Source organism: Sycon ciliatum, chromosome 8 (assembly GCF_964019385.1).
Source record: "Sycon ciliatum chromosome 8, ocSycCili1.1, whole genome shotgun sequence".
In the NCBI taxonomy this organism is placed as follows: Eukaryota; Metazoa; Porifera; class Calcarea; order Leucosolenida; family Sycettidae; genus Sycon; species Sycon ciliatum.
This window is the reverse complement of record NC_088650.1, coordinates 22,017,247-22,035,294: the sequence shown is the minus strand read 5'-3', so window position 1 is coordinate 22,035,294 and position 18,048 is coordinate 22,017,247. Positions and strand designations below refer to the sequence as shown.

Sequence of the window (18,048 nt, the reverse complement as noted above, 5' to 3'; positions counted from 1 at the left end):
CAATCTGAGCTGAATGATTATGTAGTACCAGGTACTGATGTGTTCAGGAAGTAGACTAGAATGCCAAAGCAAAGGCAAAGGTCAGGACATAGGTGGAAAAGTAGACGTGTTTATGCAGTTTTGTACCCAGTGTGGTTGCAGGCTGATCAAAATGTCAAAGCGTGACAAACATGTACTGTAGTACAGAGTACAGTAAGAAGCTGTAGTGTTGTAAGACCCAAGCAAGATTATCTCCTATCCCATCTCCTATCCAGCCGGTGGTTTCCGTGTCACATGTGCACAGCTGCAAGTTAGTTACTTAGTCAATACAATTGTTTCGTGTAATTAGTGCAAACGTAAGTGGAGTTCCCAAGCGGCCAAGGTAACCATCCTCATCCAAGCCATATCCCCCCACTATGCTACGGTAACAATAAGTGGTTATGATGGCCATCTGAAAGCCTCTTCACTGCTACTTCAAACTAGCAAGATGTTGACCTGACCTGGGAATGATTCCCTTATACATGTACATGTACATGCCTTTGTAATGTGTACAGCACAGGGCCTAGGGACACAATATCCAGCTGAAGAATGTCCGATGGTCAATGATGTACCTTCCTGGCACTCCAGTCTACACCTTGCTGCACTCGATCGGTATCATAGAGTATAATGTCATGATTGTATGATGGGTCCCAAATCAAAATGTCACAACGCAATGCCCAGAATGTCACGCTGCTGTAGTGTTTGTAATCTCCGGAAATGAGACTCCGCACTCCATAAACCGGCGGTATGGTCTACGGCCGTAGCGGTTTACGGCCGTATACCTTCTACGGCGGTAGTCTGCGTAGACCGTCTACAGCCTAGCCCGGGCATGCATAGCGTGGACGTGGTGATAAACCGTTCAACGCGCGTGGTGTCACGTACACAAATGTACATACCCCATGCCCACTCGACTCATGCACCATGTCACGGCATGTGCACGGCGATGACCGATGTGCAGGCTCCCCGTCGCCGGCACATCGGTCACCGAAGCTGCAGATCTGCACTACAAGTAGGACTCGGCTGTACATGGTCTGGGTCTCTGAAGACGACCAAGTGAGTTTGACCGCGGAGTGTGGGTCTACAGGCAAGGTTAGGTACAGGTCGCAGCTGCTAGCTGGTGCACTTCAATCTCCAGAATCAGAATAGAGAATGCCGATGTTCCTGATTGAAGTTCTGTGCCCGCGGCAAGAATGTAGTCATTTTTTAGAGCTCAAGAATCGCGCTAATCATGGCCATCATTGCGTTCGTCGTATTCAGGGCCAGCACAGTTCGTCTCTCTCGTGGAATTTCTGCTAGATGAAAAATTTCAACTGACGCTGTGGCCCGGTGTCATGCCGAAATCGAGGAGTTGCTGTTGCAAGCCGTACCTCCTTTCTTGGAAGCATTTCGATTCCTCGTGACCATTGGACAAGTAGAGAGCGCAAGGTATGACGGAAGTGGCAGCATTGTGTGCAGTTGTTGTCACACACTGCCACTGGCATGCACTAGGCCGAATAGTGTCATCATCGCCAAGCCACAATAATTATTTTCCACTGCCACACTACGGCAATTCAGTGCATGGGGCGCTAGCAGTTATGTACGCAGCACTCCTCCTGTCCGCCGAGCTACTTGATACCGGTATTTGTAGTAGAAAAGCTGGAGTGGCGCTGTCGCTGAACGCGGACTATCCTAGTCTGAGCTTCCTCGGCCAGAGTGGGTATCCTGCTGAGGAGCTGCAGCATGCTAACACTAACCAACACTCACAGATACAGCCAGGGAGGCGGCAAGTCATGGACCGTCTCCATCTTGATAGTTCAAGTACTGGCGAACAAGCTCATCCAAGAGTATCATATCCACATCCATACGACCATGGAAGAGAAGAGGCTGCCCCCACTACTAACCATGTCCAAGGAAGTATGGCTGATAGGTTTAGGGTGACGACGGCCTCTACAGATCCTGCTGGCAGTGTGACGGCAGATGCGGGACAAGGCGATGGATCAATGACTGGTGAAAGCTATGATCAACCACGCTTTGCAGGTCAACCTGGGTACCATCCAGAAGTTTCTTTCTTTGGTTTGGATGACCCTGATGACCCTGATGGCACATCAGAATCAAACACGGGTGAGTGGCTAAGTACATGATTGTCTAAAGGCACACAAAGGCATACATGCATGTAACAAAGAACAGAGTTTCGCCGGGCAATCATGTAATCACGTCATGCTTTCATTGTTTAGGTACAATGAACCCAATGGAAAGAAGTGATAGGTGCCTCAAAGTAGCAGACTGACACACAATTCACCTACCTTGACGCTTAGAGTAGAGAACTGAGGGCTGCCACTAACCATTACTGGCATTAGGCAAGCCAATGAGTGCACAGTCGGCTAGCACCTATGAAATGGGACTAACTGCGATATTAGTCACACAGCTAATTTGCATGTGCGCTTTTCCGGAGTTGTGGCGAAGTGTTTTCATGATCCCCTAGGTCACCTAGCACAGGTACTGATGTTTTACTAACCTTGTCGGCCAGGATGGAATAGATGTCAGCTGACACTGTATGTGTGATCACTGCTGCATGGAACTGAAGCAGCCAGCAATTATAGCCAGATTGGATAGCTGGAGCTCCCACTTGTTGGACATTCCTTATATGAAGTGCTGCTGATGGGCCAACATGCAGTGCCAGAGTTTCCTAAGGGCTCTGGAGAGCTGGTGATAGAGAAAACAAAATGATTGGATTATTGAGTGACAGACCTACTGCATGTCTGTGTTGAGGTCAAGGGCTGGCTGACTGTGCCTCCTTTTACTTTTTAGGCCAACTACATTACATTATCTGCATGGCTTTGAAATTTCAATCTAAACTTTGCCTAATACTAGTAGTGCACAGAGAGCAAACCAACTTAGGTGTTACCCCTAACATAACGAACCATTTTCGAAACAAAATTGTTCAACTGGGGGCTTCAGCTGCTATTCTTTTCATCATTGAGTTGAAAGGTACTGTGGAAAAAGGAAATACGTAATGGTCTGCATGCATGTACATGTATGTTTGTTAGGGGAGTGTGTATGTGTGTGTGTGGGGGGGGGGGGGGGGGGGGAGGGATTCACTGCCCAGAAAAAGCCACTTCAATCAGCTGTGTGGTATAGACCAGGACTGATGCTAGTTCTCACTGGCAAAAGAGGCACTGGGTACTGGTATCTAGTTCATACTTGAATATAGTAACTCATTCCAGTACAGTACTGTCTGTGCTCTAGCGGCATTTAGTCTCCCCACCAGTACACCTATACACAATAACGTTCTGCGCATTGTTTGTACAATCCATGGATAAACACAGGGTCACTTGATTGAATCATATCTGCCATGGAGACTGCTATAATTATGCCTGTCACGGCAAGTGTAAAGTGTGTCGTATTGTCAGCTATTGCCTTGGAGTGGCCTCTGAGCCGCAAGTTGTATTCAATTCATTGTATATTCACCTACTTGAAGTTAAAGAGCCATGTTTATTACGCACACAGGGTTACATCATGCTTGATAGAAGAATCCATCATTATCTATTTTATGGGACCTGATTAGTACTGTAGGCATTGGAGGGTACATGTGTGATTATTCCCTGGAGTACTACTACTACTACAAGTAGTACTAGTATATCAGCCAGTCAAGTGCACATAGCAATGCGTCTGACTACCTACTACCCATGTACCCAGTCCTATCTCCTCAATGACCTTGCCCTTGGTACCAGCACTGAAATTCCAGTCTCCTGACACTCTATCAGATTCCTGGCTGGAGTTTTCCTGAGAGTGAAAGCCCCGGCAAGCATGCAATCACTCCTCAGAACGTGTCAAGGCCAGCAAAATCATGACAACAATAATTGTACCGACTACTTCACGTGCACGTTTTGTTGAAAATGGCTCAAACAAGAGAGCAGGGGCAGCAAAAGGGTGTTAGCAATAATATCAAGTGTGTCGGTATTGTGTAACGATTCTGTGCTTTGGCAATGTGATCTAATCATGCTTGATACTGGCCAGGGGTCACAGCATGGGGTCAGCATCTTGACTTATTTGTAGATGGGTGACTCTTTTATGACTGGGTCAAAATTACTATATTCGAGGTGTAGCAGGAAGTGGAGATAAATTATTTGATGACATATACCTATGTAGCATTGTCTATTGTTACTAGCCATCTAGAACGTCTTTGTTCGATTTATCCCGAAGAAGAGTGAGCAATTACTTGGAGTGGTATGAGTACAAACTTGAACATGTTGCCCTAGCCCCGCAATCTTGTTACAGAAATACCCAGTCCAATTTTTGTTCTCCCTTTCTTTCACTCCTTCTATACTCCCGTCTCTCTCAGTGGTACCACCAGGAAATTTCAGCTTGTCAGATTTTCACTGCTGGAAAGGGAAACACGGTGCCTGATCAATCCTTTTTCATGGATGACATTTGATCTAGAAGCCTCTTGCTGGACAGGTTTTCAGTTTTTAGTTGGACAACGTCTATGTAGAAAAGCATAGAGAACGCATTGAGCCAGCTACAGAAAGCACACATCATGCCTGTTTGTTCACTGTGTATCAGTGCAGGCGAGGTGACAACTTGTTGTGCTAGACCAGTTGCTCCAGTGTTCATTGTTCACCTATACTTAGCAGGGGCAGCAGGAGCAGTAGGGGCCGGAGGGACATAGTTGGTCTCCAGTATAAAAGCAGCTTCTATGTGTGGATGCTGAGCACGTATCCAGTCACAGCGTTAAGCAAGTCTGCTGCTGGATTACCTGGAGAATCTGAGTGGAGATCCATTGCTGCAGTTGTGGATAAGCTCTGCATACAGCAGCCAGGCTCCTAATCCCAGCAATGGCGCGTCTCTTCACCATGTGCTTCATTGGTTGCATATCCATCAGCCTACATCTAATAAAAGGTACTAGCCTGATTTCTCCAGCCTCTTGCCTCGGGAATTGCAGGAAGAAAACCATTTTTTAGGATGTACGACTCGCACTCAGATATGTAGAGTAAGTTGGCTGTTACTAACATGCGAAATGTCTGATGAATATCTTTGGTCTTTCTTGCTGTAGCTGGCCAAGCATCTCCTCCGACACGGAGAAACGTGGGTGGTGGAGGGACAGGTGCAGATACTGACGAGCGGCAAACAACGCCACAGCCGCGGGAAGATGGTGTCAACGCGGGAATCAGCACACCAGCAGACTCGCCATCGTCTACCAGCACCACACGTATTCCTACAGCCCAGGCCCCAGTCAGGCCAGTCAGTACTACCAGGGCTAAGTCTCTGAGATATGAACTAACAGTCAAAGCTCCAACGGGTACACGCCTCATCACCGGAACTCAGGCAGATATTATTTGCGAGGTGAGTTGATGATAATTCTGGAGTAGCAGCTATACAACATACCATATTTTCTGCAGTATAAGTCGCACTGGAGTATAAGTCGCACTGGAGTATAAGTCGCACTGGAGTATAAGTCGCACTGGAGTATAAGTCGCACCCAGACTTTTTGACACGAAATACAGACATTTACGCTATTTATCACCGTTAAATTGACCATCGAAGTATAAGCTGCACCCCTTTGGGGGGGGGGTGAGTTAGTGGTGTTTAAACTTGGAAGTGTGCCTTATACTCTGGAAAATATGGTACCTGAGCTGCATTGCTGTTATCTTTGCTGCTATGGCTGACTATCGCCCCCACCCCCCCCCCCCCCCCCCAACCCCACCACACACACACATTGGGTACTATTTCCTGGCCATGAGAAGGCGGAATAAATATATTATACCAACACAGTGCGAAAGGCGAAGCTTTGTCCAGATGTTACCCGCTTTAGCATGGCTGTTCCTGCCGGACATGTCTAGGTTGGATGGAGGATAGTTTACTACGGTGTGTGCACTTCGAATAGACTTCTGAAAAACGGTCATGATCATACATGACACACGGTGTACTGTACTACAGTAAAACCTGGCAAGGCGACCACCTGTACAAGAAGACCACCTGTACAAGAAGACCAAAGGATGCTATTTCCAGTCAAATGACCCTGGATAAGGAGACCACCTAGTAACATAGACCACGTTTTGAAGGTCCCTTGAGCGGTCGTCTTAGACAGGTTTGACTGTACTTGAAATACAAAACAAGAGACATGACTGGAGAAACAAGAGACCAGACTGCATGTTGTAGACAACACACCACTGGACTGAACTAGACTGGATTTTACTAGACAGAACTGAGCTAGACAGAACTGAGCTAGACAGAACTAGACTAGACTGGACTAGACTGAACTAGACTGGACTAGACTAGGCTACAATGAACTAGACTAGACTGGACTGAACTAGACTGGACAAGACTGAACTAGACTGAACTGGACTGAACTAGACTGAGCTAGACTGAACTAGACTGGACAAGACTGGACTAGACTAGGCTACAATGAACAAGACTGGACAAGACTAGACTGAACTGATTACAAGAATGAAAGCAGACTGACCGATGTACACATGCTCACCAATCACAGATATACACATAACAAACATGTACCCCTTTCTAACACAAGCCACGGTTCCAGGGTTCCAGGGTTCTAGCCAAAGGGGGGGGGGGGGGGTAGGGGGCGCAGCACCCTCCTACTTTGTTTGTGCCCCCCCCCCCCCCCCGTGAAAAAGTGCCGCCCCCTACTCATTTTCCGATTTTCGTGTTTTTCATGCCACGAAAATGCAGTCGAAAGTCGCTATTAGATGGTTCATAAAGGCACATTTGTCTGGGGCGAAGTCGGAGATTCGCCCCATACGTTGCATTTAGCGTGGCAAGACAATATTGGAAAGTGGAAAATGGGATACGGGGTAACTGTTTCCCATGCCCCCCCCCCCCCCCTACTATTTTGACCTGGCTAGAACCCTGCAAGCTAAACACAGACAACTCCCAATCACACTGGCTGCTATCCACATGCCCTCACACATGTCAATATAGCTCAGGCGCGTAGCACCGCCGTTGGAGGTGGTCCGGCCGGAGGGGGTCCGGAGGCTCTTGCCCGGGAAATTTTGAAATTAGAGTGCAAAATCCTGCCGCATGATTCTGGGCACTTTTAGCATTGTGTTAAAAAAAAGGTGGTCCGGCCAAAGCCGGACCGGCCGGACCGGCTGCTACGCCCCTGTAGCTATTATCCGCGTATAATGCCTTCACACATTACATACTTACTTACTTGCTTACACTTACACACAGTGATAACCATCGCTGAAGCAATGATAGCAAACAACATAATTATGCTCAGGGAGTTAGAAATAGCAACATGTGCGGGGTTAGACCAGTACAGCATGAATATAATAATATAGTTTAGTTGCCTGGATTTTCTCAACAACATGACTTATAATACTAGAGCAACATATTCGGCAACTACATCCATGATGTTGCCTGTGTAGGGTGCCACGTTATGTATAGGAAGCCATGTTATGTATAGAGAACCATGTTATGTATTGGGAGAATAGGTGCCGGGATTGGTAAGCCAAATGAATATTATGTATACACCGTGTACAGAGAGTAGACAAGAGCCTGGAATACCTGCCAAGTACCATGTACAGTTTGCCACCAGATGTTGTTTAGGTGTGGGGATGAGATGTTTACGATATGTGCGTACACTACGTAGAAATTCCATTTCCCTACAATCCTTATCTTAAATGGGGACTGTCTAATCCTTGACTTTGATTTTGCGTTTCTCATTTTGTTGCAATCACTACTTATCCATGCCGGTTCCTTTTTTCTTCTCCTCCCCTTCTCCCTTCCTTGCCGTGGTTGGCTAACACCCTCTCTCTTTGTATTGGCCGGTGTTCTCACTGTGCTATGAGATGCTGCAATAAATAAATAAATAAATAAATAAATAAATCCCCAGCATGTGTGTAGCCCGAGATAGGCATGCAGGCATGTGTACCTCTAAAATTCAATTCCAATTAAAAAAAATTGTTTCAAGAATATTTCAACCGCATACCGGTACACCCCAGGACCAGCTACGGCCGTACTCAGATGGCTTCCGCTGCTTAGCCAGTGTAGCCGCTGCTTAGCCAGTGTAGCCGCTGCTTAGCCAGTGTAGCCGATGGACTGGTTCTGTTGAACACGGCATAGTTAGTGTATTATGAGCCAGACATTATAACAGCTTGTCAACTGAAGTGGTGATGTCAGAATAATGTCAGAACTGAAGTAGTGGTGTCATGTGATTATGATGTGCAGGTGGAACTGCAAGAAAGTATGGGACTACTGGGCTTCCAGTGGACGCATCACCAAACAGGAGAGGAACCCGGTGTGCATGGTGACGTAAGACCCATCGAGGAGCATCACATTCACGATCCCACACCAGTCACAAGACCACCCAACAATACACTTGTCTTCCTTCAATCTAAGGTACAGATAATTAGTATCAACTCTGGAATTCTTTGGTCTTGGCATTGCTTTTAATTTAGTCTTGTGTTGTGCCAGTTGCAAATGAGTATCAGTGTTTTGTCTTATAAAAGACACTGGTTTCCACGGAAAGGGTGGGTCGACTTTTTTGAATTTTACTTGAAATATCAACCCACCGAATTCATGTTTCTTTTACGACACGAAAATCTTGTGGATGCACATGCGCACAGAACAGAATATGAAAGAACTACGTTTTGATGGCTTGCGTGAAAGTCAGTCCGGCTGATTTTTCTGCATTCGTAGAACCCCCTAACCTCGTGGATTTCGGTGCAAACATCGTTCCTGAGGTGGTGGAAGGTTCGTAGATCAGACCAACTTCAGAGTGGTTTCAAAGACCGAAAAATCCTTACTTTGCCGACACGTGAGCAGGATACATGTGATATGAGCGCATTTGTTTTTTTCATTTTATTTTATTTTGTAGCAACCAAACGAGCAGAGCATGAAATATGAACAGTTGTTTGTGTTGGTCCATTCCTTGGCTGCAGATTCAAATAGTGAATGTTCAACGCCACAACGCTGGTCACTACATATGTCAGATGCACATGGTGGAGAACCACACAGCAATTGTTGTCGGTGAGCGTTCCATCGACTTGCATGTGGAAGGTAAGGTACCGGCTCTGTACCTTTCAGGAGTGTTTGTAAATTTTGTATTTTTTTGTCTCCTCTTTTCTTTTGATGTGCACAGAGGTAATGCACTATTTTGTTGTGGTGTGCACGGGTAGTCGGGTACCCGTGCTACCCGTGAGGACCTTGGGTAGACGGGTACAGAATAGTACCCAAGAACCCGAAGTCGCAGGTGACATCATGTGCAGTACACGTGAACAAATTCATGTGATACTCCGCATGTCTACCCAGTATGTAAGGGAAGGGGTGCATTATGGTGTTACCATGGAAACATTACCCGGTCGGGTACCCATGCTACCCGTGGAAAACTACCCGAACCCGATACCCGAAGAAAATGCTACCCGACCCAGCACTACTAGTATTTTGTGACGAGTGGAGTGTTTCATAGAAAGATGCGTACATTTGTTTTTGTATAAGCTGGTGGGATGTGTATGTGTTTTGTACTAGCTGGTGGAAGTCTAAAACAAGATATTACGATGGTGATTGACAAATGTGTTCCTGGCTTTTTTTTGACTGCTGTGCCGCCACCTAAATTTTGTGAATTCAATTTCACTTCACTGCAACAGTAAAGGAAATTTGTTGAACAGAACAAGACTTAATTAGGGTTGCTTGTTCCTTGTCTGCATTTTGTTTGTTGATCCTGTGCCGTGTGTATGTTATGGCTACAGATCACTGGCTTAGGCAGCCTGTATTCTGGCGCAAGCTGAAGAACACGACTGTACTCGAGGGATCGCGCATCAATCTAGTCTGCGATGTATTGGGAGGTCTGCTGTTGAAAACCAGAATGCGCTTTCCCAGTGGTGACCGGATCAGAAAGGAACATGGCCTCACTCAGGTAACGTCATATTTCTCAAAGGAAAATGTTTGCTCCTCACTTTCCTTCGGAATTATCGCCAAAGTCGTTATCACCATTTCTCAGCATTGTTAGTTTTAGCAACAAGCTCATCCATCTGTGGTTTTTGCGGACATGTAAATTGTATGTAGTTTGTGCATGTCGAATATCGAAGCTTTTGTCCCTCAATCCACTCGATCAAATCTGACTGTAACTTAGTGTAGACGATCCAGTCATTTTTCCGCGCCGTCATCTTGGCCTCTGTGGCAAATGAGTCTGATGAGCACCTCTGACGGAAACTTCTGCCGAGGTGGCAAAGCTGGTGCTGTTTCAGGACTACGTACTTGTATATGTAGTCTAGGGCCGATTGCGGATCGGAGATGATTGAAGATGAAATGACGGCCAAACTCCAAAGTCGTCACCATCCTGTCATTTGGCTGATAGCCAGGTCGATGTCTGGACCTGTGTTGAAAATTGATCCCAATCCGCGGATCAGGAATGATCTGCTCTAATACTTCTTCAAGAGTTACATGTACCATAGTCACGGTCTGGGAGTTTCGACACAAAATGCCCTGCCGTCGTATTGACAGAAAGTTTTGTCCCGCCCAGCACGGACGCACACACCGCTGGCATTGTTAGAACATGTTCTATTTCGTCCATGGTTGGTCTGAGCAAGGCTCAGTCGAAGCAAAATTGAGATGTGAGAATGTTTGCAGCCTATGCCTGAGATCTGTGTTCCTTGCTGTTTCCATGCGCGGGGCACCGGTGGGAATCATGATGACATAAGGATCGCTGAATCATGATGACATAAGGATCGCTGAGTCATGACGACATAAGGATCGCTGAGTCATGACGACATAAGGATCGCTGAATCATTATGACATAAGGATCGCTGAATCATTATGACATAAGGATCGCTGAATCATTATGACATAAGGATCGCTGAATCATTATGACATAAGGATCGCTGAATCATTAAGACATAAGGATCGCTGAATCATGACGACATAAGGATCGCTGAATCATGACGACATAAGGATCGCTGAATCATGACGACATAAGGATCGCTGAATCATGACGACATAAGGATCGCTGAATCATGACGACATAAGGATCGCTGAATCATGACGACATAAGGATCGCTGAATCATGACGACATAAGGATCGCTGAATCATGACGACATAAGGATCGCTGAATCATGACGACATAAGGATCGCTGAATCATGACGACATAAGGATCGCTGAATCATGACGACATAAGGATCGCTGAATCATGACGACATAAGGATCGCTTGTGTACACAGCCATGTATAGTACATGCACACAAAAATTTGCGGTCGGGTGAAAAAAGACAGTCGGTCGGGTGAAAAAAGACAGTCGGTCGGGTGAAAAAAGACAGTCGGTCGGGTGAAAAAAGACAGTCGGTCGGGTGAAAAAAGACAGTCGGTCGGGTGAAAAAAGACAGTCGGTCGGGTGAAAAAGACAGTCGGTTGGGTGACCCGAAACAACGAATTAATTCTGGGTGGCCTAATAGTGAAGAGTTATAGAGGTTATGAAAATGTTGTCATTGTGGCAAAGTAGCGGAACCGCTTATGGGCGCTAAGTATACCGCTTGTAGGAGCCAAGTATACAATGAGAATCGGCGGTTTTGCTTCATCTAGTTCATCGCTGTGCCTCGGCTCTGCCAAAGCTCCGCTAAACTAATAACTTATTTCCATAACCTCTAATGCCCAGTACAGTGTACTGAACCTCCCTGGGTAACAGATACCTCTCGACTAAGGACACCTTACCAACCAGAACGTATGTGTGTTCAATCTCGATTGGTTCCATTCAAGTTGTTGTGCATTGTGCAAACAGGTTTCGACTGACTGATAGACGGTGTCTACTGTTCACTCTGTGTGTGTGTGTGTGTGGGGGGGGGGGTGTATATGTGTGTGTGTGTATGTGTGTGTGCGTGTGTACGCTGCGGCGTGTCTATGTGAGTATGTGCATGCATGCACGGTCCGTGTGTTTATGTACGTGTGTGAGTGTGAGGTCTCCCGCATGTGTCGATGCATCTGTGCTTGCCTGTGTGTGTGTGTGTGCACGCACATGTGTGCATGTGGGTGTTTCAGGCAGTTTTTGTAGGTATTCACGGTGGAGTATTCCGGGCCATACATCGTCTGACCTACAGTATCCAAGACGTATCGCAGAGGCGTGATGCCGGAGTGTACACATGTCAAGCGAGTAACAAGCACCCAGCAGCTCCTGGCAGAGTCTTTAGTAGTGCGTTGCTCACAGTTGAAGGTGAAGAGAGAAGTTTGCATGCTTACTCAATAATCCACCTCCAATTTAAATGGCCATGGGCTCCAAGTTATGTTCAGCCATCTAAACAGTATTGTTTTTATCGTAGTGAATGCAGGGACGCCATGCTGAATAGGGAAAGTGCACACAACTCTTTGCGTACATCTGGAAGTCTTTAAAAGGATGCAAACAGAGGCTACACCATCAACTGGTTGCACATCAAGTGATAGGCCGTTTTTTTTAAAGACTTAAATATGTTGATAGTGAGTTGCGAAGTGGGGGTGGGGGGGGGGGGGGGTGGCGGGCTATAGTTCAGCTTAGTAATACCTTCCCCTACCCCTCCCCTACCCCTTCCCACCCCCTGCCCCTCCCCTACCTCTCCCCTTCCCCTTGCAACTACCACTCGCCATCCCCTTCCCCGTGCTTTGTTCTGTGAGAAATTGTATTTTATTTAATACTTTTGTATGCACAGTATCAGTTTAAATTAGACTGGTGTCTACATCACAAAATCTCCATCCAGGCCATGGGTTTGTTATTGGTCATGTATTGCAGAGAGGATCATACCAAACCTAGTTTTGGCTCACAATGCCGCTATGGAAGAGAGGTCGGTGCTTCTGGGAACTAACACAAGCCTACTGTGCAAGTCATATTACACACGGTAAGTCACCGTGCAGTGATGTGTGTGTGTGTGTGTGTGTGTGTGTGTATGCGTAGATGTGTATGTGTGTGTGTGTGTGTGTGTGTGTGTGTGTGTGTGTGTGTGTGTATGTGTGTGTGTGTGTGTGGAGGGGGGGGGGGGGGGGGAGGGTGCGAGCGTGTGTGCAAATGTGTGCGTGTGTGGACGTATGTATTTGTGTGTATGTGTTTGTGTGTGTTTGTGTATGTGTGTGTATGTGTTTGTGTGTGTATTATTATGTATTCTAATAAAAGCCATAGGAAAAGATAAACCTGTTCATCTGTTTCACTCCTGGACTAACCCTAAATGCAACAATTTACATGGAATGCTACCTTGCTAAAATTAAAATCAGTCGTATGAGTCCGGCATTCGGCAATTGTTCATAGGAAGCACAGTTTGGAAGCACAGTGTCCAAAATGCTATAATTTGCAAGTTGCATTTGATTGTATCGGCGCACGACACCATCGCCAATTTTCATGTGAAGTGCACCCGCTTTGCATGCTTGTGTTCTCGCGTACGATAATTATGGAATGTTGAACCAATTCACGTCTTCCGCAACTTCCCGATTTGTAAGGTAGTATATGCAGGACCGCCGGAAGCAGTTTTCAATTGGTCCGGTCGTACGGTCTCCTACCGTAGTCTTTCATACTCTGTGTGCAATATGGCGGGTACATGCCCTCGTCAGCAGTAAACATTCGTTTATAGCTACACAGTACACTCATACCTCGGTTATCCGGACTCCGAAGTTACGGGCACTTCGGTCTACCGGGCACTATTTGGGCGAGTTTCAGGGGAAATATTACTACTCTTTTGTCACTTTTCGTAGAAATATTGACGTCATATGCCATATCGATGGCCTTTTCCCCATCAAGATGTATATGATTCGGAGTTACGAACATTTCAAAGTTACGGGCAGTGCAAGGTCCCGGACTGCCCGGATAAACGAGGTATGAGTGTATACTGACCAACCGGACCGGTTCCGGCTGGCCTGACATGTACATGTACTGTTGTGTTCCTGTTCGTGGCATTCACAATTTATCGACGTCAATCGGCGTCATGCATGTCCCGCCCCGTCCCGCCATGCCCCAGCGAAAGTGAACTAGAAAAAATCCACGGTTTGCACGAGACTCGGCTAGAAACCGAGTTTCCGCATCCGTAGGAACACCACCACCCTTCAAGGATCAAGGCGCGTATGCAGCTCCTAAAGAGGTGGGAGGTGAGTACAGCAGACACACCAAAGTGAACTAGGCTTTAGTGTTAACATACTACTTTAGTGTTAACATACTACTTTAGTGTTAATATACTACTTTAGTGTTAATATACTACTTTAGTGTTAACATACTACTTTAGTGTTAACATACTACTTTTTTTAATTGATTCCCTTCCGTTATGTTGGTAGCTCCTTCCATTAGAGACCATTATCCCGCTGACAACTCAATTGACTTGCTCTCTCTCTCTCTCTCTCTTTACAACTACAGCTGGCAGCCACGTGTCAATATCTCTTGGCTACGTGATGGCAAGTATCTTCCATCCAACATGCATGTGTTGTTGTCGCGACAGCGTCATCACGCCTTCGATGGAACGGGACAATATTCGTACACGGAGCTGAGAAGCGAACTATCAATTGAACAGTTCTCCGGCACTGATGCTGGTTCATACACGTGCATGGTTTCGTCAGCTCAGGGTTCCATGCAAGAGACGGTCAAGATCCGAGCCAAAAGTAAGCTACAGTTGTCATATCTATTTGTATCTTAGTTTCCACCAATATTGCACTGGCGTTTATTTAGCCATTAAGGTTTATTGGAGATGAGAATGGGAAATAGTGTGGCTAGTAGGCCGTCGCGAGTTCCCTTCGGAACGGACACGATAATTTCCTTTACTTACTTACGTAGTGCTAACTAGTGCTATAGATCATTATTCAACATCTCTGTGTGCTGGATGCACAGGGCAGATAAAGTTTGGAAGTAGCTACTACACGAAAGCCAACATTTTTGAATTGGCACTGGATTGATTGCCCTATCTCCTTTGCTAAGCTATATACCTGTTCTGCACCAAATATCCTTTCCTGTTGTTACGGAATCATGGCCATTCCGTTCCTCGGGACGCAGGAGACAAAGGTCAAGTACTCGCTTGTTTACAATCATTATTATCCTAGTTACGACATGACGGGAAAACAGGGGGCAGCAACTGTGACTCCAAGGCATGAACAAGAAGAGCGAAAAGACAAGACTGAAGACTCACAAATCACACATGCTCGTATCATACATGCGCGTGAGACAAGAGACAGTGTGGGGGAATGTTATCATACAGGAGAAAAATACATTGTTCTACAACATTGTTGTCTGATGGTTTTAGTTGTCAAACCATGAAACTCCTAGTTACAACGAATAAGCCCTTACTTCCTTTGTGTACCTCTTGTGTACTGTGCTCGGCCCAGCACAAGCATTGAGCACTCTAACATGTTATGGTGCACTGCCTCTGTGTATTGTAATGATTATGAATTTTGAGGGTGGTAAAATGGGGAAAGGTCTGAAGGTAAAATGACTGTCACCACCAGGACCCGAACCAGGGACCTTCGCTAAAGCCAGGACCCGAACCAGGGACCTTCGCTAAAGCCAGGACCCGAACCAGGGACCTTCGCTAAAGGCCAGCGATGCTCAACCACTCGGCTATGGTAAGCCGTCATCCCAGCAAAAGCCGTTCAGCGGCATTTCCTTCAGACTTCGAAACTCGTGCTTCTTGTTACACTACCCGTACACAGGGTGAGTGCTTATTTTGAATCTAAACATTTACTTTTCAATTTTTCAAGAGACCATCATCAGGAAAATCCATCTAAGCAAAGATACCTAGCTATGGATAATAATGAAGTGATTTACATGTATGGGCATTGGGAATCATGACTGAGGTGATGTGTGTATAATAAGATGAAGTGCGAGAGCTTCAAGGAAGTGTTAAAACTGATAACAGGGATGGGTAAAGCCACTAAAGGGAACCATCGAAATAAAGAGGCAAGTGATATCAAACGTGGAGATTTGGTGGATTTGGAATTTTAACGGTATTTCTGTCCAACCAAATCACTCCATTGACTTTTGAATACAATGCCTAACCTCTAACAGTATTGTTATGATGATAATACCCCTATAACGATATAAATGGGCTGACCACTCAACATTTTCTTATTTACAGCAATATCTAGCTGGGAATATGTAGAGTCCACTATCCAGGTAGGGCAAGTTTAACTTGATAAGTCGCTGAGACATGGCAACAACTTGAAAAAGCACTGGCGGCACCAGCAACGTCTTGCTGTGTACATAATGTGTTGACGCTATGAAGAGTGTAACAAATGGATAACAATCGTGCTTAATGACGTACATGTATGAAATGAACCAGTTGCCCTTATAACGCTATCATCCTTTTAACGCTATTTCGTGGTCTGAAGCGAATATCGCAATACGGGTAGGTCAACTGTAAAAGCCTTGCTGCACAATCCAACTTTGAATGCCGACAGAGCCACCTCACAAAAAGGTTTCTTCATGCGACTATGATTTACCCTTATTTTTGTCCCTTTAGCTGTGCCATCAATTCAATTTGAGCAGACGAGAGATGTTCGGCTGAGTGCAGAGAATGAACCCTTGTTCAACCTCACTTTCACAGCCGGGCCATCGGTTAGTATCATCGGTGTATTTGTGAACGGCAGTCAGCTGGCCTGCCAACAGCCTGCTGACAATTGCATATTTTCGGCAGAGAATTTGTCTGATCCTGCAAATCATATTCACATAAGCTTTCAGTTGAAGCGAGTGCGTGTCAACAGCAGTGGAAAGTATGAACTACAGATCAGTACAAGCCTGGGACTGATCCGCTATATTGTCTTTATACGGATTTTTACATAGTTACTAAGCTGTTGAGATTTTTTTGAGGATTTCAAGAGGCTTTGTTCATTTTTGTTTGCCATGCTTGTGTTGAGTTGTGGGATGATCCATGACAGCATCAAAGTGAACCCACCAACACAACCTCTGGTCAGGATATGTTCTAAGTTACCTTGGTGATATCAGCACTATAATTAAAACCGAGAACGGTGCAAAGCCTACAAACAAATTATCAAAAAGAAGCGCTGATGTTGGTCGCCCCTGTGCAGTGATTATGGCTGTAACTTGGGTCTGTTATCGCTGCTTCGCATCATGGACTTGATACTTGATGATATAATTATCATGCTTGTGAACAGATAATATTATTCCAAGCAATGTCACGTGATTTCCAATGACTGTGGGTTAGTACTGAGCAGGAAGGACACTGTGAAAGTGTGACTGCTGAGTTCAACGCAGGGGAAATGTTTGAAATGCTGAATCCCATGCGGTTGGATTGCATGAGATTGCATGAGCTGATTTCTTAAAACAACCCACTCAGTGAGGATGTACATATACATGTTCGTCTATTGGCAGGATATACATGTTCACGCAGAGCCGTTATCAGTGACTGATATATGCGGTCCTTTCAGGCATGACCTGAGCAAACCAACAACATTTTGAAAGCGGCAGGACATGGATTTTTGGGGCACAGCATTAAAAGTACCGATGGTCAAATAGCCTCGGTTAGATGAGGCTGCATCCATTCCATTTGAGCCCTGTTTCGGAGTTGGAATAGCGTATGCCCAAGCTGATAGCTCTACATACAGTTTTGCTGCTTTCCTCCCCCAATCGTTGAACAAATTGAATGGACTTATGTTTCCGTGTCGCATGTGATTTCAAGCAAAGCTTCCCCGACAGCGACAATGATAACACCGGTTTTCTGATCCTATTTGCATAAACCTCCGTGCAATTCCCTTCCGAAACGTGCAAATTTACACTGTATGGGTGCCAACATCACCAACTCAAAATGAACAATCCCACAAGCAGCGCAAAGGGCACCCGCATATTCACCTATCCACCACACCCTTAACGTCTGTAAATTAGTTAGTACTTATTTTCGAAGCCGTCTGGAAATTTGGGCTTTGGGCTTTGGGTAATGGGCTTTGGGCTTTGGGTAATGAAACAAGTGCGTAGGTGTTCCCGAAACTATGCAAAATATGTTATTTTAGTAGCGTCTGGCCTGGCACTAGCCATGGTCCACACCGCTTTATTTCGTATCTTTGTGTGTGTGTGTGTGTGTGTGTGTGTGTGTGTGTGTGTGTGTGTGTGTGTGTAACGTTAGGCGGGCAGGGCGGGTGATCACGAGCCACAG

The 18,048-nt window shown here is 45.8% G+C and overlaps 1 protein-coding gene across 1 annotated transcript; it reads left to right on the top strand.

The window, feature by feature from the left end:
* Positions 1-1,125: 1,125 nt before the first annotated feature.
* On the top strand, positions 1,126-17,062 carry LOC135823300 (uncharacterized). The gene is made up of 9 exons (XM_065336162.1): positions 1,126-2,118; positions 5,051-5,340; positions 8,188-8,358; positions 8,901-9,018; positions 9,708-9,874; positions 11,987-12,158; positions 12,708-12,813; positions 14,310-14,551; positions 16,402-17,062. The coding sequence occupies exons 1-9, from the start codon at positions 1,446-1,448 to the stop codon at positions 16,719-16,721; spliced, it is 2,259 nt and encodes a 752-aa protein (XP_065192234.1). The 5' UTR covers positions 1,126-1,445; the 3' UTR covers positions 16,722-17,062.
* Positions 17,063-18,048: the final 986 nt, after the last annotated feature.